Genomic DNA, 27,152 nt, shown 5'->3' with positions numbered 1-27,152 from the left:
GGGGGGGGGGGGGGGGGGGGGGGGGGGTTGTAATTGTTGTTGTTGGCTTGCATATTCTTTCATTTGCTCTATGAAAGTATTGTTTTTTTTTTCTTGGAGAACTTGATGCATAATGGTTTTTTTTTTCTTGCATATCGGGGTTGAAATTTGAACATTTGGTCATGTGGTTGAGGGCATATGTCATAATTAATTGAACTATGTTCTATTCTCAAGTGGGAATTTAATAGTATAATTGATCAATCTAAAAGGAGTGTATTGCAACTACCTTAATAAGTTATAGGTAGCGTTTGAAATTCTCCCTTATTTTATTGATGAGAGCAATTTATCGTTTACCATCTTCCTCCTGTGACAAAATTGTGGTGCAATACTGAATGGTGGTTCATTGTTTGTTGCTTACAAGATTATAAGCAATCGATGGTGTTAGTAGTATGCCTTGTTTGCTGTTCAATTTTTCTATTTTTGGGAGATGCTGATTTGCCTATTCTTCTCTACTCTTCTTTTTCACACTGAATTTATCTCTCCCGAAATCAAATGAATAGTTCTTGATTTGCAGGCGGCCAGCCCCACTTACACCGTACAAGTTGAAGTGTGAGAAGGAGGCTTTAAATAATCGGTATCACTTTGCAATATTTTCCTTTTATCGTACTTGTTTTTTTTTTTCCATGCCAATACTTTGGAAGTTCATTTTACTGAAGACTTGTGCAATCTGATTTACATCATTGGTTGGATGCAATTTAATTGATCTTTTTTTTTTAAAAAAAAAGTTATAGAAATTTTGGGGTGCTGGATTTTATCTATTTTAATTTCTTATTTCCTGGGTAGTGTTCTCTATTTCTCACACATTGGTTTGTTCTCTTTCAATCTAGGCTAGGGCCTCCCGACTTTCACCCTCAATCGCCAAACTGTCCCGAGGAGAACCTCACCAGAGAATATGCACAGTCGGGATACAGAGAGACTGTTGAAGGACTTGAGGTGCATCTTTCTTGTCAGCAGCTTTAGGGCTGAACTTTTGATTTGAGTTTGTGTATTCATAAATTTTTTCTTGTTTGGTTAAGTTTAATGAATATAAGCAATTTGATTAAACACACATTTTGGGGTTTCTAATGCTCTTCAATATGTTTCTTCTCTTCCCAAACACAAATAAGTTCGCAATTTCCATTGGATGAACAGTACTGACTATCCCGACTAATTACGCCTGTCTGTTCTATTAAGTGTCTGTTTGACTTATGTTATGACAGTATAATCAATTTAACTTTCTCCTTTTCTGAAAAAAAAAAAAAAAATCTAATTTATCATAACCTTTTTGTTTGTTGTAAATTTTGTTTCTTGTAAAAAAAGATTATACAATTTATTTGTCTTTGTTGAGTGTGTCAGGAGTCCAGAGAGATCTTGCTGACTCAGGTTCAAGCCTTCTCTAAGCAACTTGTCATCAAGTGCAAAGACGTATGTTACCTAAATCAATAGCTACCAAAATTTCCCTCGTATTTTATACTGAAAATTTTATTACTGTCTATCATTTTAATCCATATTCCTTTTAAGGAGACCAATTGGTCAGTTGTGTAATAAGAAGCCTATTTCTCTTCTTTGCAGGCTACAAGAAAACGTTTGAGGGCCATAAATGATTCACGTGCTCAGAAGCGGAAGGTGAAGCTTTCTTCCTTGTTCATGATTTTGTATTGATTTTCATAACATCCATTTCTTAATCTCTTTTAAAATTTTCCTTTGTTATTACATGACAGGCTGGTCAAGTCTATGGCATTCCCCTATCTGTTTCTTTGTTAACAAAGCCTGGCATCTTTCCCGAACAAAGACCTTGTAGTGAAGATTTTCGGAGAAAGTGGATTGAGGTACTCTCCCCTTACTGCATACAGGGAAAGAAAGGGATATTGAAAATTGGGTTCATCTACCGATTTTCCTAATGTCTAGAGTAACAATTTTACAAATTTTCATGTTATGACTTTGTTCACCTTTTCTGGGAAGTGTCTTTTGGTGAACTCTGGTTGGTGTATAGTTGTGATAGCATGCAGGAAGGGAGTATTTTCTGGGGACAGAGAGAGAGAGAGAGAGATTATTAGAAGAAAATTAACATGATAAAAGTAGGGGGTGTGTGAAAGTAAAAGGAATTTCCATTTTCTTATTTGGTATACTTCAACCGGGTGCATTCTATGTTGATAAATTAAATTTACCGTAATTTATCTATTTCATCTTTTGGGTTAAGTAGTGTTTTAACTTAGTATTATAATAGGATGTCTTGTGTTCAAACTCTTGTATTGCCATTTCCCCTTCCTAATTAATATTCATAGTTACTTGTTGGGCCTTGTTAATTTCCAAACCATTCAGTCGAAGTTATTATCAGCCAAACATTCTCCAAAAAATGGACCATAACAGAACACAATTTTTTGGCTGCTACTTAGTATCGGCAAGAATTGCTACTCGAAAAATGTATGAAAGATCCACGGGCCATGTGGCAAGGGGAGTTTAGAAATTAAATTTTCAGTAAACTATTTAATTTTTGGGTTTAGTGGTGTTTTGATAATCCTCAAGCTCAGTTACTTCTTTCTTAATTTGATACATTATCTCCTCTTGATGCAGGGTTTGTCACAACAGCATAAACGTTTGCGGTCTTTGACAGATAATGTTCCTCATGGGTATAGGAAAAGGGCTCTTTTTGAAGTTCTCATTAGGAATAATGTCCCATTGCTGAGAGCAACTTGGTTCATCAAAATTACTTATCTTAATCAGGTGAATGTGCTTGAACTTTGTAAGGTTAATAGAAACCATTTCAACTATTTTGAACGTACCAGTTTATGGTTGTACATTCCAGGTGCGCCCTAATTCTGCTAGTATTTCATGTGGAGCATTTGACAAAGCACAGTTTACCCGCACAGAATTTTGGACCAAAGAAGTGGTTGACTATTTGGAATGCCTTGTGGAGGAATTTTTTTCAAGAAGCAATTCTCATTTGACTCCACCAGACAAAGACCGCCCTCAACAAATGTTTTCTGTTGGGGTTTCACATACAAAGGGAGATCCTCCACCAGAGACTGCTGATGGTGAAGAGCCCTCTTTACATTTCAAATGGTGGTATGTTGTCAGGCTCTTGCAATGGCATCAAGCTGAAGGGCTTCTGCTTCCCTCTCTCATTGTCGATTGGGTGCTGGGACAATTAGAGGTGTTAACTCCTAAAACTATTAGAGAAGATTTTGGAGATATTTTGAATATATAGTTTATCTCTCAATGGATTTATTTTGCTATTTGTTTTCTCAGGAAAATGATGTTCTTGAGATTTTGGAGTTGCTGCTGCCAATTATATATGGGGTTCTAAATACAATTGTCCTATCTCAGACCTATGTACGCACTCTTGTCAGAATTTCTGTTCGGTTTATTCGAGATTCTTTTCCTGGTGGGTCAGATCTAGTAGATAATTCAAGGAGAGCGTACACAACATCTGCTTTGGTGGAGATGCTTCGCTATTTAGTTCTGGCTGTGCCTGACACATTTGTTGCTTTGGATTGCTTCCCGTTTCCACCTTGTATTGTATCACATACAGTTAATGATGGGAATTTTGGCTCAAAGGCACCTGAGGATGCGGCGAAAGTGAGATATACTTCAGCAGAGATTGCCAGTCCATTCAGAAGCAAGAGTATTGATTTTCAGTATCAATCCTCAGCTTTTGATAATGTTGTTTCATCAATACAGAAATGTGCAGACAATCTTGCAAAGGCAGTAAGTCCTAAATTCCCAATTTGCAGTGTGGCTAAAGCTGTGCGTGCATTGGATAAGTCTCTACTACATGGAGATATTGGGATAGCTTATAAATATCTTTTTGAAGACTGCTGTAACGGATCCATTTATGAAGGTTGGTTTGAAGAAGTAAGTCCTTGTTTAAGGATGTCATTGAAATGGATCCAGACTGTCAATGTGGCATTTGCTTGTTCAGTGTTTTTCCTATGTGAGTGGGCAACATGTGACTACAGGGATTTTTGGGGTGCTGCCCCTCGTGACGTAAAGTTCACCGGTGGGAAAGATTTTTCTCAGGTTTATATTGCCACTAGACTTCTGAAAAAGAAAGCCAGAGATCTAGAAAGTTTATCCGGACTTGGATATGAAAACTCAAGTGTACTCAATTCCACTATTGTTAAGGGTCCCAACCATCAGAACAGTTTGTTTGGAAGGAAACCAGTTGGACATTTATTTGAACCTAAAAGTAGGATAAAAAGGTTGGGAGGTACTGGTTCTCTTGACTTGTTTGAAAGTCCAGGTCCTTTACATGATATTCTGGTTTGTTGGATTGATCAACATGAAGTGCAAAAAGGAGAAGGTTTTAAGCGTGTTCAGCTTCTCATAGTGGAACTTGTACGTGCTGGCATATTTTATCCTCATTCATATGTAAGGCAGCTAATAGTTAGTGGAATTATGGATTCCAATGGACCAGCAGTTGATTCAGATAAAAGGAGGAGACACCAACAAATGTTGAAGCATTTACCTGGAAGTCTGATGCATGCCACCCTGGATGATGGGAAAATTGCCCAAGGAAAACAACTTGTAGAGGTTATTAATGTTTATTCTAAAGAACGTCGTCTGGTACTTCATGGGGCTGTATGTGAACAACAGAGTGATATTGGTAGTGAAAATGTATCATACAATCGAAAACGAAAAATTTGTCCAACCTCTGATAAGGTTTCTAGTTCTGTAACTTCTGTTAATCAATTGAAACCTATTCAGTCATTTTCCAGTACAAGCTCTACTAAAAGTGTTAAAAGTGAAGTTGACATTGAAGAGCTGAAAGAAGCCATCTCATTGCTTTTGCGGTTTCCAAACAGTTCTTCACTTCCCATAGACACTAGTCTAGATGATACACCAGGAGCTGGTAAAAAGTCATTTGTGTCAGTATATGGAAAAATAGATATTGCAGAAGCAGCACATGGGTGTGAAGATTGTAGAAGAGCCAAAAAACAGAAAGTAAGTGATGAAAGGAACCTGTACCTTTATGTATCTTCACCAATTCCATCAGATGATGAAGATATGTGGTGGGTGAAGAAGGGGCCTAAATCCTCAGAAACATTGAAGGTCGATCCACCTTTAAAGACAACAAAGCCAGTTTCTAAGGGAAGACGCAAGACACAAAGTCTTGCTCATCTAGCTGCGTCTAGAATTGAAGGTAGTCAGGGTGCATCAACGAGTCATGTATGTGACAATAAGGTAGCCTGTCCTCACCATAGATCTGGAATTGAAGGTGGTGCTACCAGAGGAGTAGATGGTGGCAAATTAGACCTTGGTGGAGATATAGTTTCTATTGGGAAAAGTATAAAACGATTTCGTCTTACAGAGAAGCGAGCAATTTCAAGTTGGTTGATGACTGTTGTTAAGCAGGTTATTGAGGAGTCTGAAAAACCTATCCCAAAAGCTGGACAATTTGGTCGGTCTTTAACGGCTGTTGATGATAGGAATACTATACGTTGGAAGCTTGGAGAGGACCAGCTTTCATCCATATTGTATTTATCAGATGTATGTAATGATTTTGTTTCAGGGGTCAAATTTCTCCTCTGGTTGCTGCCAAAAGTCCTAATTAGTTCAAATTCTACAATCAACAACCGGAGGAACATTCTAGTTTTACCAAAGAATGTTGAAAATCAAGTGTGTGAAGTGGGTGAGGCATATGTATTATCTTCTCTCCAAAGGTGCACTATCTTTCATGCCTAATGAGTAATGTCCATTATATTTTGAGCGATGATGGAATTGTTGGTGCATTAGACTACAATATTCATTATTGTTCCATTGCATCATGCCATATATTTCTTAGTTACCGTTAATTTGACTGCATTTTGCTTGATCTCCTTGGCCTTATTCTCTCTGCCTTTTCTTCCTTTGATTTCTGGAAACCTATTTTTTAAGACCATCTTTATTCTTCTTGCTAATCATTATACATCGTGTAGATATGACTACCATAGTAACTGGAAAACAGAATGAAGGTAAAGTTATCACTGTTATTTTAATTTTGAGAGTCTTGTTTCCAACCTGCAATTACCTCTGATTTGCTGACTAAGTGTGGAATTTAGAAGAAAAAAAAAAATTGATTCTGTCAACATTTTCCAGTTTGTATTTCTGTTAAATGCATTTTAATTGATAAATGCCCATAAATATTCTATATAGTTTTACTTGTTTCATAACCTACTTCTGCTGCGATTCTTTATTGTTTGAACGTCTATATGTCTGCATTATTCTAAAATATCTAGGGTGTTTAGTTTTCCCTTCTGTTAAGGAATATAGGAGCTATTCCTGTTTTTGTGAGTTTTTTCATGGAGGTGCTTTATCAGATATTATAACTTTCTGTTTATCTCATCTTCTCTTACCATTTTACTTGCAGATACGAGAATATACTTGTCGCAGCTGATCTTATGTCAGAAGCACTGTCATCCATAACACATCGTGCTATGGCTATTATGGCTTCAAATGGCCGTATTTCAGGCTCTGCAGTGGTAGCTTATGCTCGGTATCTGTTGAAAAAGTATAGCAGCATGCCTAGTGTCATTGAATGGGAGAAGAGTTTTAAGGCCACCTGTGACAAGAGACTAATTGCTGAACTTGATCCAGGGAGTACATTGGAAGGAGAGATGGGGCTTCCACTTGGAGTTCCTGCAGGTGTGGAGGATCTTGATGATTTCTTTAGGCAAAAGATTGGGGGTGGTCGACTCTCTAGGGTTGGAATGAGTATGCGAGAGTTGGTTGGGCGACATGTTGATGATGCTTTCCACTATTTGTTTGGAAAAGATAGGAAAGTCTTTAGTGGTGGTGTGCCAAAGGTTCTTGCCACAGAGAAATCTGACGAGGGATGCCAGATAGCTCAAAAAATAATCACCGGATTAATGGAATGCATCAGGCATACAGGTGGTGCTGCACAGGAAGGCGATCCATCCTTGGTGTCTTCTGCTGTTTCAGCTATTGTTGGTAATCTGGGTTCAACTGTGTCTAAGATGCCTGATTTTATAGTTGGAGGTGGCTCAAATTTTCCATCCGCTTCTGGTTCATTGGACTTTGCCAGACGCATTTTATGCATTCATATTACCTGCCTATGCCTACTCAAGGAAGCTCTAGGAGAGCGTCAAAGCCGTGTATTTGAGATTGCTCTTGCAACAGAAGCCTTTTCTGCATTTGCTGGAGTTTATCCTCCTGGGAAGACATCAAGGTCTCAGTTTCAATCATTAGCAGATCCCCATGATTCTAACACTCATGTCTTTGGTGATAACTCAAAAGTAATGGTTGGTAGAGCTACAAAAGTTGCAGCAGCTATTTCTGCACTTGTCATTGGGGCAGTTATTCAGGGGGTTTGTAGTCTGGAACGGCTTGTAACACTCTTTAGGTTAAAAGAGGGGTTAGATTTTATTCAATTTGTTAGGGCTACTAGGCCAAATGCAAATGGCAACACCCGTACAATTGGAATGCACAAGATTGAAAGCTCCATTGAGGATTATGTGCATTGGTTTAGATTGCTTGTTGGAAATTGCAGAACTGTGTTTGATGGGTTGATTGTTGAGCTACTAGGTGAGCCATCTATTGTGGCCCTTTTTAGAATGCAACGGTTGCTTTCACTTAGCTTGGTCTTACCTCCTGCCTATTCTATATTCTCATTTGTAGCATGGGGCCCTTTTATCTTGAATTCTGCTGTTACAGCTCGTGAAGATGTGAACCAACTGTGCCAATCTTTAACAATTGCAATTGGCGATATTGTAAGACATTTTCCATTCCGAGATGTCTGTTTAAGGGACAGTCAGGGATTCTATAACCATTTGATGGTAGATACCAGCGATGTTGAATTTGCTTCTATACTGGAGTTAAATGGTTCTGATATCCCCTTGAAGTCCATGGCCTTTGTTCCTCTACGTGCAAGGCTTTTCTTGAATGCTATTATTGATTGTAAGTTGCCAAGTTCTATGTATAATCAAGATGATGGGAGTAGGATTTCAGGAGTTGGTGATGGTAAGGGCCAGTATTCTGAGAGAAAAATGAAGCTTCTGGACAGGCTTGTACATGTTTTGGATACCTTACAACCTGCTAAGTTCCATTGGCAGTGGGTGGAACTTAGGCTTCTTTTGAACGAACAAGCCATTATTGAGAAACTTGAGATGCTTGAGACACGAGATATGTCTTTAGCCGATGCTGTTCGTTTGCCATCGCCAAGTCCTGAAAAAGTTGCTGCTTCTGATAATGAGAAGAATTTTATTGAGATTATCCTAACAAGGTTGTTGGTCAGGCCAGATGCTGCATCTCTTTTTTCAGATGTGATTCATCTCCTTGGCCGTTCTCTTGAAGATTCAATGTTGTTGCAGACGAAATGGTTTCTAGGAGGTCAAGATGTCCTATTTGGAAGGAAATCAATTCGACAGAGGCTAACTAATATTGCTGAGAGTAAAGGTTTATCAACTAAAACCATGTTTTGGAAGCCTTGGGGTTGGTGTCTTTCTGGCTCGGATACTTCCTATCTTGAAGAAGGAGAGGTTGTCGAAGAAGGCACTGACTCTAGAAAGTATAGCCAAAAGTCTGTCCAAATGCTTGACGATGAAGTCTTGAATTCCAGTCAGCAGTTTGTGACTGAGAGGGCTCTTATTGAATTAGTTCTTCCATGCATAGATCAAAGCTCTGAAGAATCACGCAACACCTTTGCTAACGATTTAATTAAGCAGTTGAATAATATTGAGCTACAAATAAATTCAGTTACTTCAGGGACAAGTAAACAAACAGGACCTTTGCCCTCAGGGATTGAGGGCTCTGTAAGCAAAGGAAGTAGTCGCAAAATGAAAGGTGGCAGTCCAGGACTGGCTAGACGATTAGCTGCCTCAACAGATTCTCCTCTACCCTCCCCTGCAGCTTTGCGAGCATCAATGTCATTGCGTTTACAATTATTATTGAGATTACTTCCTGTCATCCTCGAAGATAGGTAAATTTAGAATTGATGACACACACACACACCCACATTTGCTTTCAAGAGGAGGATGGCTTGTGAGAACAGTGTTGCTAACTATCTTTGATAGTTCCATTTCCATTTTATGCTTATGTTTTGTTTGAAATGTATGCCTGATTTGTTAACATTAAATATTGTTTACATTTGTCAATACTTTTGAAATTCTTTTCTTCGTTGCTGCTTCTTTGTGGTTCTTCATGGTTTACTAGAGTCTGCAGCATTGATTTCATTCCAAGTTCTCCAGCGTCCAAATTACATTTTAGTTTTTCTCAAATTTTGTTCCTTTTTCAGGGAGCCATCAGGACGGAACATGAGGCATATGCTTGCCTCTGTTATCCTTCGTCTTCTTGGAAATCGAATGGTTCATGAGGATGCATACCTTACCTTTTGTCCCACCCACAGTTCGATGGTAAAGAAGGAAGTAGAGTCACCTTCCGAAGCTTCATATTCTGTATTTGCAGATTTACCAGGTGAAAGTCTTTTTGCTAGGATGTTATTGGTTCTACATGGGCTTTTGAGCAGTTGCCAGCCAAGTTGGCTAGGTTTGAAGACTGCTGCAAAGTCGACCAATGAAACAAGCAAGGACTCTAGTGCTCTTGTTCGTGAACTGGCTGAAAGTTTACAGGTTAGCCCTCAAGTAACGTTATTCTTCAATCTTAACTTCACAAATAAATTTTTACCCTCCTTAACACACAAACAGAAGAAGATTGTTGTGAAATATAGTCAGCTTACTAGGTTTCTGTACCGACATGCTAGATCAATCTTTTGACTGTTGGAATGAAACATGGGCCTACTTATTTCTAATATTGAAGAACCTCTTGCATTTTGTTTCTGTTGAGAGAGGGAAAAGGAGCGTGATGTTTTAGTTGTCTACTAGCCCCACGATATAGATATCTAGCATTAGTTGATCTCTTCTGGATTCTATGTGAAAAAGTAGAGCCTATATCAAAGCCAAAAAAAATCACTAGGGATGCTTTTCATTTTACCCACTTGATGGTGAAGGAAATCTAATGTCGTACTTATGAGTTTTGAATTAATTTATTGATACAGAATGAATTGCACGTTATGCAACTACCTGATATGATTAGATGGCGCATCCAAGCCGCAATGCCAATTCCACTTCCTCCTGGTCGGTGCTTTTTATCTTACCAGCCACCAACAATATCCCTTTCTGCCCTTTCTGCCCTTTCTTCATTTCAATCCAGCCCTTCCACACATGGGATTGGTTCTGGAAATAGTAGCAGCATGCCTCAAGGGAGCAAGATGTCATCGCCCCGAGTTGTTCCTAGCGCACCTGGAAAGTCAAAATCTTTGCCACCACAGCAGGATTACGATACAGAAATTGACCCTTGGTTGCTTCTAGAAGATGGTGCTGGATCAAGTCAATCTTCCAGCAATGCTGCTGTAATCGGCGGTGGTGAACATGCAAATTTCCGAGCATCATACTGGCTAAAAGGGGCAGTGCGGGTGAGACGGACGGATTTGACATACATCGGCGCAATGGATGACGACAGCTAATCTTTGATTTACTTATCTTTTTGTTTTATCTGGAGCTAGCATCCCCCCCTCAGCAGGTAAGATTTTGCTTCCCTTTATTGCCCATGAATGGCATCAAGATGGTAACCTTGTGCTCATTTGAAGATGAAAAAGTGATCTGTTGAGACGGTGAAATTTTTTTATGGGGTGTTGGGACCATCGTGGAGGTAAATTTAAACAAAAAATGATGCTCCCACACCATCCATGCTACAGGGTGTCGGCCTAGCTTGGATTCTAACCCTTCAATTGACCTCCATTCGGACCTGCAGGGCGCGGTTCGGAGGCTTCTTGTATATATAGAGATTAATTGTTTCACTTCACTGATTTATCCAAATGAGAAAAATCATAATATGATCTGTTAGTTGCATACCCCCATTACTCTCCCCCCTTTCTCCAGATAAGCTTTGTAGAGATATATATTTGATGTCATTTCTAGTATTTTGTGAACTAGACAGACTGCCATTCCTTGGTTATTGGTTATCTTAACTCTGTTGGAATTGAGAGGTTCTTCCTACTGTGTCATATACCACCACGCCCCACAATTTTGACTTCTTTTTTTCAGTTTGCATTTATGCCTCTGCCCAGTTGAGTTCCTGCAGGCTTTCAAACAATTTTTTTTTTTTTTTTTTTTTTTTTTGGGGGGGGGGGGGAAAAAGCATTCAGGAAGTTGCAGTTTGGCTTTCGTATATGTATTTACGGTCGGTAGGCCAATGTATGTATTTTTGTATTTTTAGTCATTTTTTTTCATTCAACTTTTGAGAAATAGTCTTTCAGATGGTTTAGTATTGGCTGCTATTGGTATTTTCATCTTTCAAATTTGTAAAGTAAAATACTTGTTTGCATCTTTTTTTTTAGTGGGAAGTTTATTCTAATCCTTCTTTTAGATAAACAGTGTGCTTTCACCACCTTGTTTGAGTTCTGATGTATACATTGATTATATTATATGAAAGAGGGTGATGAATATTATTTATAAAAAACTAAATTATATGAATTATGGAATGATGCAAATTTATCTGTTGAAAAAGAATTTCTAATGACCAAATATCAGTGCCTGATGATACAAGTAATATTTCTCGATTCTCTGCTCTAATTCGAGTATTGATTTCTCATTGATATTGATTGTCTGTTCTAATTCGAGTATTGATTAGTGGATAGAGTATCATTGTAAAGTGGTCGATGTCGCCCCTATAGTGTTGATATGTGAACCATAACAACTCTTTGAATGCAATACGATCCATTGGACATCTTTTTTATTACGAAGAAGAAAATTCAAATAGAAATTGAAAATGTTGTTCTCGACCTGACATAATATCATGAGTTCACTGTTGTTTTTGACCGCTGGAAAAAGTCTTGTGGCCAAAGAGGCACAATAACTTTAACCATACATTTCTCCACAAGTTCATAACCTTGCCATAGATCAGTTTCCTTTCCTGCTTCACATCTGCAATGAACTCTCTTGCTTCCATCTGAACTATTTCTTCCTGAAGTATAGAGATTGCAGTAACTTACAAGAAAAACTATTCTGGTGGATATAATGAAATTTTGTATATAAATCTTACTTTGGTGAAAAATTTGAATCCTATCTTTATTTCTCCTTTGTAAGTGTCGTCCTCCTCGAGCACGACGTTGTATGGAGCTGGCCGAACTTCTATGAATCCTCTTTCGTATCCCTCTGAAATTATTCCACCAAGGTGGATTCTGCTATTTTCGTGTCGAAATATGTAAAACATGGAGAAAAATTTTGCTCAAAGAAATAAGCAGAAGTATGAAAGATTCATACAATATTGCACCAACAGATTCATTGCTCAGAAATTTTATTTCCATGATTCTGAATTTGATATGAGTTATGTTCTTCCAATCAGATGAAGGGAGTTCAAATGAAAACTTCTCATTCCAACAAACCTTCTCATGTTTACCTGTGTCCACAGAACATAGTGAAAGCCCTGACCATGGAAGCATTAGAAATTACCACACGAGAAAAGGGCAGAGGGGAGCCAACCTGACGATACTTTTGTTCTATGTTCCTGATTTCCACATTCTACCATCACATAATATGCCCGGGAACCTAAAACGAGAAGCAAATCCGAGCATATGAATGAGACGCTAATAATCATTTCAAAGGTCAACGGATCGATGCAATTGTTAAACTAAAAAAAAAAAAAAAATGCTCTAAACGGACAAAAAGTACTTCTCGGGTTGAGCCTCAACCCGAGTTAACATTAGATAATACCAAACAGATTGGTGTGTTTGATGTCTCTGGCATTGACAAGAAGCACTTCAAGAATCCCACCCTTCATGAATTTTACGTATTGAATAGGTTGAAGTACCAAGACCATAAATAGATAGGTTATGTTATGGAGTGGTGATGTTTCAAGTAAATAAAAAACTACCAAGACCATCAATTCCATTGAAATTCAAGATAACTCAGAACATTTAATGGAATTCAATGATCATCAATAACATGGATGCGTTGAAGTTACTACTCAGCTGTATGAATTACCTCATAAATTTCCCTGCATCCATCAGTTTTTCAATTGGATTCTTGATATGGAAATGAAAAGCAACCTTCCTTTTCCAATCCACACTGAGCACAGTTCCAACTGGAATAAAGCAGAGTAAGCTCTAATTGATGCCTAGAAAAGTTCATCGGAGTGATTCCTTATCACTAGGGCGGTGTGTTCTTACCTTTTTCTTTAGCCAATAGCTAAGTTTTTTCGCAATTCTATATAGTTTAGGTTGAATCATTCAAACTTGATAAGATCAATCTTGCTTGTGAAGTGATCCAAATCTAAAACAAGTGTTTTTGCCTTGGGATATTCGATCCACAAGATAATTCTCCTACCAACAACTTCAAAGATCTAATTGATGCCTCAAAATGTCTACATTTTAAATACATATCCATGAGCGAGTTCTGGATATTAACGTTAGAATAGAAATCCATTCCCATTGAAAACACATGTATCTCGTTACCCAAAGATAGAACCATAAGTAACATCTCAATCCCACCGTTAGCAAATATTATCCTTTTTGGGCTTGTTCTCTGGACTTCCTCTTTTGGGCTTCTTCCCAATGTTTTTAAAATGCATCTGTTATGAATAAGTTTTCACGCTCTTACAAAGAATATTTCGTTCCCTCTCCAACCGATGTGGGATCTCACAATCCACTCCCTTGGGGTCCAGCGTCCTCGCTGGCACACTGCTCCATGTCTGGCTCTGATACCATTTGTAATAGTCCAAGCCCACCGTTAGTAGATATTGTCCACCTTGGCCCGTTACATATTGCGGTCAGCCTGACGGTTTTGAAACGCCTCTACTAGGGAGATGTTTCCACACCCTTATAAGGAATGTTTCGTCCTCTCTCTCCAACCGAGGTGGGACCTCACAAAAACACAAAAATCAGCACAAGCAGGTAGAATTCTTACAATGCTTACATGTCTGGCTGAGCTCCCTGATTGTGCATCCCTATGAAAAGATCCAAAGCTTCACTATTCTGACCATATTTCAAGAATGCCATGATCATGGCACTCCACGCATTGTATAAAACCCAAGAATGGCTAACGAAATCCTGCTACTTCTAACACAAAACCCATTTGGATCACTCCTCCATGCACCACCTTCAATAATTGAATCCCAGCTTAACGCATCAATAGCTCTTATTACGCTCAGCATCATCACATGATTTGGCCTGAGCCCATTTGCGAGCATCATATTGAAGAAGGCAAAAACAGATTCTGGCTGTCCTGTTCTTACCAAAATCAGTGATTTTAGACGTCAAAGATATTACGTCCTCTAGTTGAGCATGAAATTTAACTAGGCCTTCGTAATACGCTGTTTTTTTAGTTGAAGAAGCATCGATCATAGGACGTATCGTATAAATTTTTCTCTTGGGACTTTTGACAAACAGGTTGCGTGCACATCGCGAAAAGCACAACATAATATCAATACCAAATCTTTGTTCCATTGACAAAAGCTTGAGGATCGTTCCCACAGAATGAAATGCAAAACCAGCGGAATTCAGAGAGTGAGAAGAAGAGAGTTAACCTCGCATCGCATTCCAACCATTTCTGCAGCTTCTCGGAAAATTACAGCTCTGCTAATATATATATATATATATATTTTAAATTAATTTAAGATATTGATTTAAATCTTTATTTTTAATCCAAGTAAAATATTAATATAAAAAGCTTCCATTTATTTATTGTGATTAATATATATTTATTCTTTATTTAAATATAGAATTAAAATCTACGTTCAACTTTTATTTATTTAAATATTATTGAAAAAAAAGTTTCATAAAATAAATGTGTGTCTATAATTGGCACGTGCAGAGTATCATACCAACCATTTTTCACGCATGCCTAGATGGCACAACGTCCTTATAAGGTATGTTGTTTTGATTACTCCTCCATGCATTGTCTCGATTATTGGATCCCAATTAATGCACCGTTAACTTTTGACTTTCATCTAACACCTCTCCTTAATCAAGGCTCGACTCGTACCATGTTAGATGAACACAACTCTCCACAATGGTATGACATTGTTCACTTTGAGTATAAGTTCTCCAGGCTTTGTTTTGAGTTTCTCCGAAAGGCCTCACACTAAGATAGTATTTCTTGATTATAAATTTATGATCATTTCTTAAATTAGACGACTACACCAAAATTTCATTCAATAATTACATCAATTATGGTCAATTTAGGTTAGATTTAATTTTTTAAAATTAAAATTGGGTTGATTTCACCATTTAATTTAATCATCCAATAATTATTTATCAGTAATATTTTATAAAATTTTAATTATAAATATGATATATATGTGAATCCAAATATATATATTAAGTACTCATAACGTGTTTGATGAACTAGCCCGGAGGAATTCATAATTCCGTTGCTCATCTTCATCCAACAGTTATACTCCGAACTGATTCGTTTTCAGTTATCTACTACTGAACTAAGAGCCGATTCTGTTTCGAGCACCATGAACCTACAATCAGGTGCGCCAAACTGTAATCGGAATCAAGATTTTTCGTTCTTCTTTTTTTGTTTTCACTTCACTTTTGTTCCGTCGCGCGTAATTTCGATGTTCTTAATTTGATTTTGCAGTGATTGAGTTTCTTGGATGTGTTCCGCTGCTACAGAAGCTGCCTAGTTCGTCTCTAAGGGCAGTGGCTGAAGTGGTCGTCGTCAAGCACTACGGTAACTTTGATTTTCCACAATGCGTTTATAACTTGTGGTCTATCATAATATGTAATCAGCTGATGAAATCAATCAATATTTTTCTCTTCCACTCGATCCATTGAGTATGTAGTGACCGATGTGTGATTTATCTTTGAAGTCTTTGATTCTCTTTCCTGTCTGATGAAAATTGTTGGAAACAATCGAACTCACAGCAGTGTGATAGTATATTCAAAGTTTAAATGCTTCATTAACTGAAAACTTGAGGTTTTTTTGAGTTTTTGGCGATTACATTAGACAAGAAATTGGTGTGGAGGCTATTGTAACTTCAAATTTATTAGCTAGCGTAGCAGTTGTAATATGATAATTTTAATTTGACATTGTTTTTTCAGAGAGCGGAGATTACGTTCTTCGTGAGGGTGAAACAGGAGCTGGAATCTATTTCATATGGGAGGGAGAGGTAATCTTCTTCGGAATTTTGCAGTTGTTGAAAGTTTTAGTTGGTCTTGAAAAAGCTTCTCTTATGGTTTACAGGCCGAAGTACATGGTTGCGGTGATGCAGATGGAGAAAATCGTCCAGAATTTCAGTTAAAGCGTTATGACTATTTTGATAATGGTAAATATATTTTCAGTATTTTATCATTATCTATGCACTATTGTGTTCAAATTTATTAAACAGGAAGTTTCCTTAAAACTTCTGCGTTGTTATTCAACTCATCGTATTCTCCACACTTTTCCGAATAGCAATCGTTTGTAGAAAGTCTTTATAACCTAGTATTGGATTATACCAGATTACGAGTGAGATCTCATAACCGTTGGAGAGAGAAACGAAGAATTCCTTATAAAGGTGTGGAAACCTCTCCCTAACAGAGCATTTTAAAATCTTAAGGAAATATCTGTTAGCGGTGAGTTTGGTCTATTACAAATGGTATCGAGCTAGACACCGAGAGGTGTGCCAACAAGGACGTTGGGGTGGATTGTGAGATCCCACACTGGTTGGAGAAATGAATGGAACATTTCTTATAAGAGTGGAAATCTTTGCCTAATAGATGCATTTTAAAATCGTGAGGCTGATGCGATAAGAAACAGGCCAAAGTGGACAATTTCTGTTAGCGGTGGAATTGGGCGGTTTTCCTAATCTTCTCCTTTTGGTGCTCCCATTAGATTGTTCTCATGTGTCCATTCTTTGCCGTACAGTCTTTCTTCTTTGAGATGATAACAAGTGAGTGATGGATTTCATTAATGTACCCATCTGTATATGCTATGTTATGTGTTTAATTTGATGTACACTTACAACTATATTCTCACCTCGGGCTGAGAAAACAACCTGTGGATTTTTCCTGCTATATGCATTTCTGGTGATGAGCCTGGAAACTAGAAATGAAATCAACTGCTTTTGCAGGAATCTCAAGATCTGTACAGGAAGCTGATATAGTTGCTTTGTCTAAGGTAGGTCGTCTAGGCCTTCCATTTTTTTCTTTTACAAGCAAAATGCATTGTTCTTGATGTTATGCTATCTACATAGTTTTCCTACCTATGTGCTTCTGTTTGTGGCAGCTAACATGTTTGGTCCTACCTCGGGAACATTATTCATTGTTAAATCCAATGTCCATCTGGAATGCTGACAGAACTCGTGATACATTTGCAGTTGTTGAGAAAATACTGCAGTTAGAGCCTCTGGAAGTATGTTTTTCTTGAATACGATTTTACTTTTCGCAAGTAGTGCCCACATTCCCAACTGCCATGAATCTAATTATTTAATTAAACTAAAGATTATTTTTAATTCATTAGTTAGAAACATTTTGAATGTTATTGAAATATCAAAGGTCGTTTTATTTTTATATATCACCCATTTCCTTTGGAATATTACTGCATAAAAAGAAGATCAATAAATTTCGTTCTACTTAAACTGAGAATGAGAGTGTTTCCATTTCCTTGTTCCTGTTGAATCATAGATTTACACTTACTGAAAGGAAAATTATGAGAAAAATTGTGGTTGACTTGTTCCCGTTGAATCATAGAACTACAATAAAGTTGATTCTATTGTTTTCTTTGCCTATAAGCTTCCTAAAATTGTTGCTTCTATTTCTTCCTTATTTTTGGATTCTCTGGAGGCGAATACATTCCAGGGGATTACTTTACCCGAGGCTCCAAAATTTGGAAAGGTTTTTGGTGGGCAGCTAGTTGGTCAGGTATACATATATATATTCCCTGATTTTTCACCATCATTTTTATTTCTTCTTTCGTCATAAAGCACTATCGATAGCTTTTAGAGGGATTGTTTTATAGAATTCAAAGTATAGGGTCCTGGATAGGTTGGGATTTTGCATTGTCAAATGTTCAATGTAGTTGACTGGTGAATCAATTAATTTTAAGTGCAGTTCAAAATTTTTCTTTCTGATGTCAATCTGGTGCTTTATCGCATACCCTTGATATTGTACTTGTTTTTATGTTTGCCAATCATAACAGCATATTTTTTAAGTATAAAAGGTTTGAGGGAAATATCCATTTTTTTTACGTCTCTACTGATTTAGCAGCCTATGCATGTCTCAAGATCTGTTGCTTGTTTAATGTGTTTTTTTTTTCTTGAGTACCACGGATTTGGGATACGGGGCTTTGAACATCCAACCTCAAGGAAAGGAATATAGGTTAATTATAGTTGAGCTATGCTCATTTTTGGCTACTTGTATTCACATTAATTAAACTACTTGATAAATGTTGGCTTAAAAACTATAGGAATATTGTTAATGCTTCTTGATACACAGAAATTTACTTCTAATTCATACATATTACAGGCACTGGCAGCAGCGTCAAAAACTGTTGATTCTCTCAAGTTTGTTCATAGTTTGCATGCATATTTTCTTCTGGTTGGGGATTTTGATAGTAAGTATGATTATTTATGCTGGATCTGAATGCTTTTATTTCTCAGATAACAGACACCCAGTTGTAATATCTAAGCCCATGGTAATATCTTTGCGTGCTTACACACATTTGTTTCCTATCTTCATCATTTTCGTTTGATGATAATTCACTTTCAATTAGGTTAATTTGCACGGTGGTGGCAATTTGCTAGAGAATACCTTACCCTCTCATAAAATTGTAGTATGGGGAGATTTCAGGATAAAGTGTTTTTTCATCCAAGGATAAATTTCTCTGTCACATTTAGTGATTTGTCCAAAGCTGTGCAAGCTGGTTTCCTCTTACCTTTTGGATTTTTCAACACTGACTTGAACCCATGGTTTTATATGCTTCTATGATTATTGCCTTTCTGATTATAGATTGAAGTGTGCGTGAAGTATATACCGATAGTTTAGTACCTTCCGCAGTTTAGAACCCAACTGCATAACTGTGTGTCACCATAAGAAATCGCACCAATACATCTTCTACATGGAGAGCAGGACTTTTCATGAATAAATTAACTATGGGACACTTTCCGTATCTATTTGACATACTTCAGATAGTGTGAGAAAAATAGAGCACTCTCAAATTAGACTGTAAATATAACTTTGAAGTTGAAAAAGGACGATAACCATTCATTCTTTGCTTTTGTAGTGCCGATTATATATCAAGTTCACCGTATGCGTGATGGAAACAGCTTTTCTACCCGGAAAGTGGATGCAATACAGAAAGGAAATATCATTTTTACATTGCTATCTTCATTTCAAGTAATTTGCAATCTGTGCACTTTTGGGTGGTAATTTTTTTTTTTTTAAAAAAAATAACCATTATGACATAGGCTTGCAGGATGAAGATATGTATGGTAGAATTATTGGAACGATCTTCCAAGCTAGGAATTTTTCCAAACACCTTTGAAATTCGCTATCACAACTTTGAATGAACACGAAGGACTTCCTAGATAATAAATCGTTTATGCAAATAACAAAAGTCATAGAATAACTGGAAGAGCTTTTGTAGAAGTCAATATGGCCAATTTTGAGCAACAGTCTTAGTTATCTGTGGGGAACTCCAAATGAATTCCAACATAGCATGAAAACTATCCCAGAATAATTCCATCCAAATTCTGAATTTGATGGATCTTAGGAAATTAAGTAATGAGAGAAAAATTCTACATCGTTTGACATTTCTTTAGTTTTCACTACAATACTTTGATTGCCAAGACTGCAACGGTTTATTTGCAGAAAGAAGAAGAAGGCTTCGACCACCAGATACCAAAAATGCCACCTGTGCCATCTCCAGATAAGGTGACTAAAATTTTGCTAACTATGTGTAAGATAATTTCCACCAGAGAATTTCTATTTGGATATTAATATTGATTATATTACAGCTTGTATCAATGGAAGACTTGCGTAAGAGACGCCTTACAAATCCATCTCTTCCTAGGTAAGATTTTTCTGTAGTCATTTTAGATTTTCTTTGTATGAGCTTTCTGATCATGCAACTTAGTTGATGAATTCTTGCTTGTTCTTCCTACAAAGAAGTAGCTCTTCCATTGGTTCTGTTCATTTTTATGGTAGCTTTATGTGCTCCAATAACAGAAACCTTTATTCCGATATTTGATATAGATTAGGTCATGCCGTGCACTGGATGTATTAAGTCATTTAAATTTTGGTGAAATTAGGTCTAGTTGGTTTACTAATAGAATCAGCTACGGTATTCCTCTGGAATTTCCATTTTATATAAAGTTTGTAATTGAAAAGCATCAATTGCAGAAGTTTTGAATTTCTTCTGGTAGGGTGATTACAATGTGGATATGGAGACTTACTCGGTGATAGACTTATATTAAATGTTTGTTTTGCAAAAAATAATAACAAAGATGCGTTTACATGGTGGATATGGAGGCGTACTTGGTCCATTGACTCATATTAAGTGTGTAACTGCTGATAATGTCATTTTGGATAAGAACTAGTCTATCGTAGAATGGCTTGCAAACAGTTCACAAGAACTATTGGTTATATCAGGACTTACCGTAACAAGGTAGCTTCCAAGACGTTTATTCCTTGGCCAATTGATCTACGATTTTGTGAGCCTAACAATGCAACGGACCAGACCAAATCTCCCCCCAGGTGACCTGGTTACACTTCTCATCTCAGTTAATAATAGTATATTTCTCATATGCCGTTGGTACATTGGATTTATAGAACCGTCTTGAACTATGTTGCAGTTTGAAGTATTGGTTTAGAGCAAAAGGAACACTATCAGATGATCAAGCCTTGCACAGGTAAGCAGCTTAATGGCTTTTAGTTTTGAAAACCTTTTTGATGTGAAGATTAAGTGAGAACTTTCGACATAGTTCTTCTCTCTTATTGCCATTATCTGAGTGCACATTTCTTACCTCTATAAATGAGAGATTTGAAAGGAGACTAAAAAAATTTGTAGTCTAGGAAATCCTCGCATGAAATACGCAGAAAATGATGTTTTGTTCATATTGCTCTGTGCAGGTGTGTAGTAGCATACACTTCTGATCTGATGTTTCTTTCAACAGGCTTGAATCCCCATCGTAGGAAGGGTTTGAAGGCAACTTGCGTGAGCTTGGATCACTCGTAAGTACTTCAACGATATTATTTTCAATTCTTTTACTTTCAGTTGCTGACAGTCAATTTACAAGAAAATAAAAAACCAAACTTTCATTGAAGAAAAATGAAACAATACAAGGGGGATCCAAGGAAAAACAAGTACAATTATTTTTTGTATAGTCAATAATGTGAAGTTCTTATGGGCTTTTAGAGCTAGTTCTTGGGATGTAAGGTTGATGATTATTAGGAGAGAGTCCCACATTGACTAATTTAGAGAATGATCATGAGTTTATAAGTAAGTAAGGAATACATCTCTATTAGTATGAGGCATTTTGGGGAAACCCGAAGCAAAGTCATGAGAGCTTATGCTCAAAGTAGACAATACCACCATTGTAGAGGGTCGTGATTCCTAACATGATATTAGAATCATGCCCTTAACTTAGGTCAATAGAATCTTCAAATATCGAACAAAGAAGTTGTGAGCCTTGAAGGTGTAGTCAGAAGTGACTCACATATCGAATAAAGGGTGTACTTTGTTCGAGGACTCCAAAGAAGGAGTTGAGTCTCGATTAAGGGGAGGTTGTTCGAGGGCTCCATAGACCTCGGAGGAGGCTCTATAGTGTACTTTGTTTGAGGGAATGATTGTTGAGGATTGTTGGGAGGGAGTCCTATAATGATTATGGATTTATAAGTAAATAATACATCTCTATTGGTATGAGGCCTTTTGGAGAAGTCCAAAGAAAAGCCATGAGAGCTTATGCTCAAAGTGGACAATATTATACCATTGTGGAGGATCGTGATTCCTAACATGTAATGCCTCTTCGGTCGTGGGAGCTGGGTCTGAGTGTAAGAAATATATACGCATGGTTTTATCATTGCGACAAATGTAGAACAAAACTTATGCCTCCATTGCATTCATTTCTGTTCAGGGTGTGGTTCCACCGACCTTTAAGAGCTGACGACTGGCTGCTATTTGTGGTAAGTAGAATGAATGAAGTATTTATTTCATGAAGTTTTGTTTGTTCTCTAAATATACTAACAGAAGCAAGAACAGATGCACGCGCCTACTTCCTACAACACGCGCTGTTTCGTTACAGGCGAGATGTTCAACCAAAAGGGCGAGGTAACGAAGCTAACTACCATATGTTCCTTTCTCCATCTGTTATGACAGGAACTGAATTGTGCAAATAATGAGCAGCTCGTCGTCTCGTTGACTCAAGAAGGCGTTATTCGGAAGGTGAAAGCGCCTGAGTCCTCTCTAGCCTCAAAGCTATGAAGTGTGTCATCTAATGTGGTAGCTTTCAACCTATCCTATACTATACTATACTATTTGTCCATATCAATGTTGAAGTCCCAACATGGCGGTTTAACCATGGATGGCTGCAGAAAAAACACAGACTACATTCCTTTTCCCTTCTCCAAATTAGCAGAATATTATGGTGAGCTTTCAAAGGTTCAATATCTAAAACAATAACTATAATAGCATACAACTATGTTTATGGTATTTCGTGTTTATATGTGTGGTGATTGCTTTCCTCTCTCGAAACTCTTTTAGTTTATTCATATATTTTTTTGTTTATAAATTTTTGGATTCGTGTTATGGATTCTTTAATATAATGAATGTAGTTCTTTTTTTACCAAAAAAAAAATTAGAGTAACTCTATAAATGGTAAAAACAAATTATATATTTGATTTATTTATAGTTGACTTTTGAGAAGGGTTCTTTTTTCCTCTTTTGATTTAGAGTGCCTCTAAACGATGTCAAATTATACTGACGGCCAAACTAGACTAAACGCTAAATGTAAACGATGTAGAAAAAATACGTTTAATAGCATGCTATTTTGCGGTAACTTAGCTTATAAAACTTTGCTTTACATTAGTATCCAATGATTTCACAAAAATATATAACATAAACCCATATATTGAAACAAACTAGTTAATTATCAAACCAACACAGCAACAATGTTGCCTCTTAATTTAACCAAAAAATAATAATAATAATAATAATAATAATAAAATCGTTATTATTATTATTCTCCGTATGACTTAACTTAGATGAAGTTATTGAGTTAAAATTTAAATTTAATTCATAACTATTTAGTGTTTGAGCTTTTAAAATGTAGAATTTTTAAATTTTTTAAAAAATTTATGAATTATTAAATATAGAATTTTGATTTTTTTTTATAATTTATGACACAAATTTTATTTTAGAAGCCTAAGACTCTTTCTAAAGTTTTCGACATCCGTATTTAACCTTACTTTACCAAAAAAAAAAAAAAAAAAAAAAAAAAAAAAACTCAGCAGGTCTAATGACAAATCTACCCCCACACGCAGCTTTGCCTTTGCGTGCTTCCGTCTGATTTCCTTTCACGAGCACCTTCCGTTACCATCAGATCTATCCCATGAATTTTCGAATCAATTTCTCCGGTGAGTTCGACATTTTCATCTTCTTTTAAGATTTAAGGTTTTGATTCGAACTATTTTCTTGGCTTGTTATCTTTTGATGCCTTCAGTGTTTGATTTGTTTGTTAACCTCGGTGAACTAGATAATTCTCGTTCTGTATGTGCAATGCAGGCTGTGTTTGAGATCAGATTATGGTTTCAATCGGTCCTGCTTGATCCATTTAGGATGTGAGGATTTGTTGGAATTAAAGATCAAATAGTTTTCGGTACTAATTTCTAGATAGATATACGACAGCTTCAGGGAACTAGAAATTGAAAGTGAAACTGTAATGGCTTGTTTCTGGAAGACTTTTGAAAACAATGGTTTGATTTTTGCTGCTGAAATTGTTTTCACGAACTACTTTTCAATTTGCTTGTGAGTTGATATTTCAAAGTTATTCTCACTGAACTTCTGTCCTTAAAAAACAAGTTTTCTCAAGCAATTCCTTAATATCTTGATGACTTCCTTAATATCTTGATGACTTTCTTAATATCAGGATGGGTTTCAAGGTAGGTGAACAAGGTTAGATGTAGTTTCTGAAGTAATTGGGAAGGGAAGTTCCTATAAAATTGAGAAATTTCCTACCTTTGAGTGCAGTTTGAACTATTGATTTACGAGATTGGAAGTAACCAATTTAGTTTACTACAAACCCTAAAATCGCTCACTGATCCAATTTAAATATCTCAACGGAAAACTGAAGAATAACGACAAATAGTGATTGAATTCAATAGTTCCTTTAAAGTTATTGACTCTAGAGATATAGTAATATAGAGAATACTTAATTGTTTTAAGCACCAATAGAATCAGAAGGCTCTCTTGTTTCTCCTATGTTACTTGCTATGTTGAAGTAATGATGTAATTTCATAGTCATTTGGTTTGAATGCTACATGAAGAACGTAAGCCAGACGAGAGAATAGGAAAACGTAGGTTGTAGAAGCTTTTGATAAAATTACAGGGATACTCGAAGATGCTTTACTATGTTTAGAACGATAACATGACTTCAGTTTATAATATTATTAACTGAATGATTGTTGTTTCTTCAATGATCTGGTTGAAAGTGCATGTTGTATACCTTATTTTGAACATGCTGCTGCTTCAAACAGTGTGGCTGAGACGTTCTGCTTGACGCATTTTTGTTAAATGGATAAAACAATTACATAAGCTAAGCCCAATTGGTAACAATGATCAGAAAATGGGTCGTAAAAGATGATTAGATTACAAATTTAGAATGGTGAAATTGTTTCTGGAATGTTTTGAACTGTGTCAAAAGGGTAATGATTTGGGATTATTTTTGACAGATTCATGGACTTCCTAATTTTGTGGCTTGAAATAGCTTGTGGTGGTTATCATGCTTTGTTAAGCTCAAGGAATATAAATTGTACTCTTCTGAGTTCTTTGATGCAGGATTTCTGAGCAATACACATTCTTTTTTTGACTTTTCAGGAGTCGTTTAATGGCTTAAACTTCTCGATCGGACTTATGGACAGTGTTTTAGGTCCAAGTGGTCTTGAAGAATTGATCCCACCGACAGGGCGATCGCTGATACCTGGGCTGCCAGATGACATTGTTCTTTCCATCCTCTCAAGGGTTCCTCGAAAATACCATCATAATCTGAAATCTGTCTCAAAGAGATGGAAGGATCTTGTGAACAGCGAAGAGTGGTATTCATGCCGTGAAAAGAATGATCTTGCTGAGACTTGGATCTATGCTTTGTGTAGAGACAAGTCTGAACAAGTTTCGTGTTATGTGTTGGATCTTAACTCATCAAAAAGGCGTTGGAAACAGATGAAAAGTTTACCATCTTGCAGCTTTAAGAGGAAGGGTATGGGGTTTGAAGCAATGGGAAGGAAGCTCTACTTATTAGGTGGTTGCAGTTGGTCTGAAGATGCTACTGATGAAGTTTACTGCTATGATACTTCCACAAATAGCTGGAGTTCAGTTGCGCCATTGTCATCTGCTAGGTAATGATTATACACACATACCCTTCGACAATAATAATGATTTATATTAAAAAAAAAAAGGTACAAAGTGAATATGTTTCTAAATTTCTAGAGGGAAGACTTGATAGAGACAGTTTTTTTTGGTAAAATTTAAAGCATAAACTCATAGTATTGTGATATCCCACCTTGGTTGGGGAGGAGAACGAAACACTTTTTATAAGGGTGTGAAAACATTTTCCTATCAGACGCATTTTAAAGCCTCGAGGGAAAGCTCGAATGGGAAAGCCCAAAGAGGACAATATCTGCTAGCGACCGGGTGATGTGCCAACGAGGAAGCTGTTTCCCAAAGGGGGGTAGACACGAGGCAGTGTGCCAGTAAGGAGGTTGGGCTCTGAAGGGGAGTGGATTTAGTGGAGGTCCCACACCGATTGGAGAAAGGAACCAGTGCTAGCGAGGACGCTGGGCTCCGAAGGGGGATGGATTGTGATATCCCACATTGGTTGGAGAGGAGAACGAAACACCCTTTATAAGAGTGTGGAAACCTTTCCCTAACAAACGCGTTTTAAAGCCTTGAAAGGAACCCCGAAAGTAAAAAGCCCAAAGAGGATAATATCTGCTAGCGGTGGACCTGGGCCGTTACAAGTTTAGACGAATCTTATAGTTTTGTTGTGAATGTAAAGACTAAATTTGGACATTTGAAAGCATAGAGATTGCAATAAAACAAGTCTGGAAGTATATAGATTGAAAATATTATATTAACCTTCGGTTTCTTGTAGCATCTCACAAAGTTGCAACATATTTTCCTATGCACAACTTTTTGAAATTTACCCTAATGCTTGTATCATCATCATGTACAGGTGCTACTTTGCTTGTGAAGTCTTAAATGAAAAGCTTTATGCCATTGGGGGCTTATGTTCCAATTCAGGTGATCGACATTCTTGGGACATATATGACCCATGCACCAACAAATGGGAACCTTGCTTGGACATTACAAATATTCAGAACGAAATTGAAGGTTCGATTGTGATGGATGGAAAGATTTATATCCGTCAACGTTCTGTGGACTCTCAAGCTTATGCTCTGGTTTACGACCCATCGAGTGGAACGTGGGAGCACAGTGACTCAGAAATGGTTTCGGGATGGCGAGGTCCAGCGGTTATTGTAGACAAAACTCTTTATGTTTTGGATCAAAGTTCTGGAACCAGATTGATGATGTGGAACAATGAAGTCAAGGAGTGGATTCCAGTGGGGAGATTTTCTGCCCTTCTAACGAGACCACCATGTCAACTCGTTGCTGTCGGGAAAAGAATCGTCGTCGTGGGGAAGGGACTCAGCAGTGTCATCTTTAATGTTGACAACGCAAGGACTATGGAAGGGTTGATGGTGAGTTCCTCTATACCAAGATTAGATTCTGATGTTGATGTACTTTCCTGTAAATGTGTAACACTTTAAGCTGCCACCACCTGATAGACAAACTTGCCCTCATGCAATACCATAATGTATATACTCTTTCAATTGATACTTTGTTAATGTTCTCTTTCAATATATATACAAGTTCTTGTTCCTATCACTATAATCGCAGGAAAGTTATATATTTTAGGGTCATAAATGATATCGATAATTGCAA

At 37.0% G+C, this 27,152-nt stretch overlaps 4 protein-coding genes across 21 annotated transcripts in view; 3 read left to right on the top strand and 1 right to left on the bottom strand.

Moving 5' to 3' along the window:
* The window catches only part of LOC111479013 (mediator of RNA polymerase II transcription subunit 12-like), a 13,943-nt gene extending 2,924 nt beyond the window's left edge, over nucleotides 1-11,019 (top strand). The window contains exons 4-14 of the mRNA XM_023123439.1: nucleotides 554-613; nucleotides 867-972; nucleotides 1,375-1,443; nucleotides 1,591-1,644; nucleotides 1,740-1,847; nucleotides 2,593-2,742; nucleotides 2,825-3,172; nucleotides 3,268-5,681; nucleotides 6,368-8,935; nucleotides 9,251-9,584; nucleotides 10,010-11,019. Coding sequence (XP_022979207.1) covers nucleotides 554-613; nucleotides 867-972; nucleotides 1,375-1,443; nucleotides 1,591-1,644; nucleotides 1,740-1,847; nucleotides 2,593-2,742; nucleotides 2,825-3,172; nucleotides 3,268-5,681; nucleotides 6,368-8,935; nucleotides 9,251-9,584; nucleotides 10,010-10,477 — 6,679 coding nt within the window. The 3' untranslated portion in view covers nucleotides 10,478-11,019. The remainder of the gene's footprint in view (nucleotides 1-553; nucleotides 614-866; nucleotides 973-1,374; nucleotides 1,444-1,590; nucleotides 1,645-1,739; nucleotides 1,848-2,592; nucleotides 2,743-2,824; nucleotides 3,173-3,267; nucleotides 5,682-6,367; nucleotides 8,936-9,250; nucleotides 9,585-10,009) is intronic.
* Nucleotides 11,020-11,712: 693 nt separating this feature from the next.
* LOC111479016 lies at nucleotides 11,713-14,581 on the bottom strand. Of its 14 annotated transcripts, none has more exons than XM_023123441.1 (6): nucleotides 13,917-14,581; nucleotides 12,726-13,374; nucleotides 12,495-12,560; nucleotides 12,276-12,438; nucleotides 12,055-12,193; nucleotides 11,713-11,976 (listed from the first exon to the last, which is right to left on the bottom strand). In XM_023123441.1, the coding sequence occupies exons 2-6, from the start codon at nucleotides 12,901-12,903 to the stop codon at nucleotides 11,815-11,817; spliced, it is 708 nt and encodes a 235-aa protein (XP_022979209.1). In that variant the 5' UTR covers nucleotides 12,904-13,374; nucleotides 13,917-14,581; the 3' UTR covers nucleotides 11,713-11,814. The 14 variants fall into 14 exon arrangements, with proteins under 14 accessions (XP_022979209.1, XP_022979212.1, XP_022979210.1 ...); XM_023123444.1 differs by having other exon boundaries at nucleotides 12,726-13,095; XM_023123442.1 differs by having other exon boundaries at nucleotides 13,926-14,581.
* Nucleotides 14,582-15,357: 776 nt separating this feature from the next.
* On the top strand, nucleotides 15,358-22,657 carry LOC111479014 (acyl-CoA thioesterase 2-like). Of its 2 annotated transcripts, XR_002717586.1 has the most exons (18): nucleotides 15,358-15,487; nucleotides 15,597-15,689; nucleotides 16,061-16,128; nucleotides 16,203-16,284; nucleotides 17,071-17,117; nucleotides 17,226-17,351; nucleotides 17,783-17,860; nucleotides 18,464-18,551; nucleotides 19,221-19,333; nucleotides 19,808-19,870; nucleotides 19,954-20,009; nucleotides 20,588-20,692; nucleotides 20,791-20,847; nucleotides 21,068-21,169; nucleotides 22,072-22,120; nucleotides 22,197-22,265; nucleotides 22,341-22,480; nucleotides 22,515-22,657. XR_002717586.1 is itself a non-coding variant. In XM_023123440.1 (17 exons), the coding sequence occupies exons 1-17, from the start codon at nucleotides 15,472-15,474 to the stop codon at nucleotides 22,416-22,418; spliced, it is 1,290 nt and encodes a 429-aa protein (XP_022979208.1). In that variant the 5' UTR covers nucleotides 15,358-15,471; the 3' UTR covers nucleotides 22,419-22,657. The 2 variants fall into 2 exon arrangements, 1 of the variants encoding a protein (XP_022979208.1); XM_023123440.1 differs by having other exon boundaries at nucleotides 22,341-22,657.
* Nucleotides 22,658-23,458: 801 nt separating this feature from the next.
* Nucleotides 23,459-27,095, top strand: LOC111479734 (F-box/kelch-repeat protein SKIP4). 4 transcript variants are annotated; one of them, XM_023124572.1, is made up of 4 exons: nucleotides 23,459-23,569; nucleotides 23,718-23,960; nucleotides 25,029-25,546; nucleotides 26,383-27,095. In XM_023124572.1, the coding sequence occupies exons 3-4, from the start codon at nucleotides 25,065-25,067 to the stop codon at nucleotides 26,975-26,977; spliced, it is 1,077 nt and encodes a 358-aa protein (XP_022980340.1). In that variant the 5' UTR covers nucleotides 23,459-23,569; nucleotides 23,718-23,960; nucleotides 25,029-25,064; the 3' UTR covers nucleotides 26,978-27,095. The 4 variants fall into 4 exon arrangements, with proteins under 4 accessions (XP_022980340.1, XP_022980338.1, XP_022980337.1 ...); XM_023124571.1 differs by lacking the exon at nucleotides 23,459-23,569 and adding an exon at nucleotides 23,590-23,606; XM_023124570.1 differs by lacking the exon at nucleotides 23,718-23,960 and having other exon boundaries at nucleotides 23,459-23,606.
* Nucleotides 27,096-27,152: the final 57 nt, after the last annotated feature.

Source organism: Cucurbita maxima, unplaced genomic scaffold (genome assembly GCF_002738345.1).
Source record: "Cucurbita maxima cultivar Rimu unplaced genomic scaffold, Cmax_1.0 Cma_Scf00005, whole genome shotgun sequence".
NCBI classification, from domain to species: Eukaryota; Viridiplantae; Streptophyta; class Magnoliopsida; order Cucurbitales; family Cucurbitaceae; genus Cucurbita; species Cucurbita maxima.
Note: the sequence above shows the minus strand (reverse complement) of the source record. Positions and strands in the feature narration are given on the sequence as shown.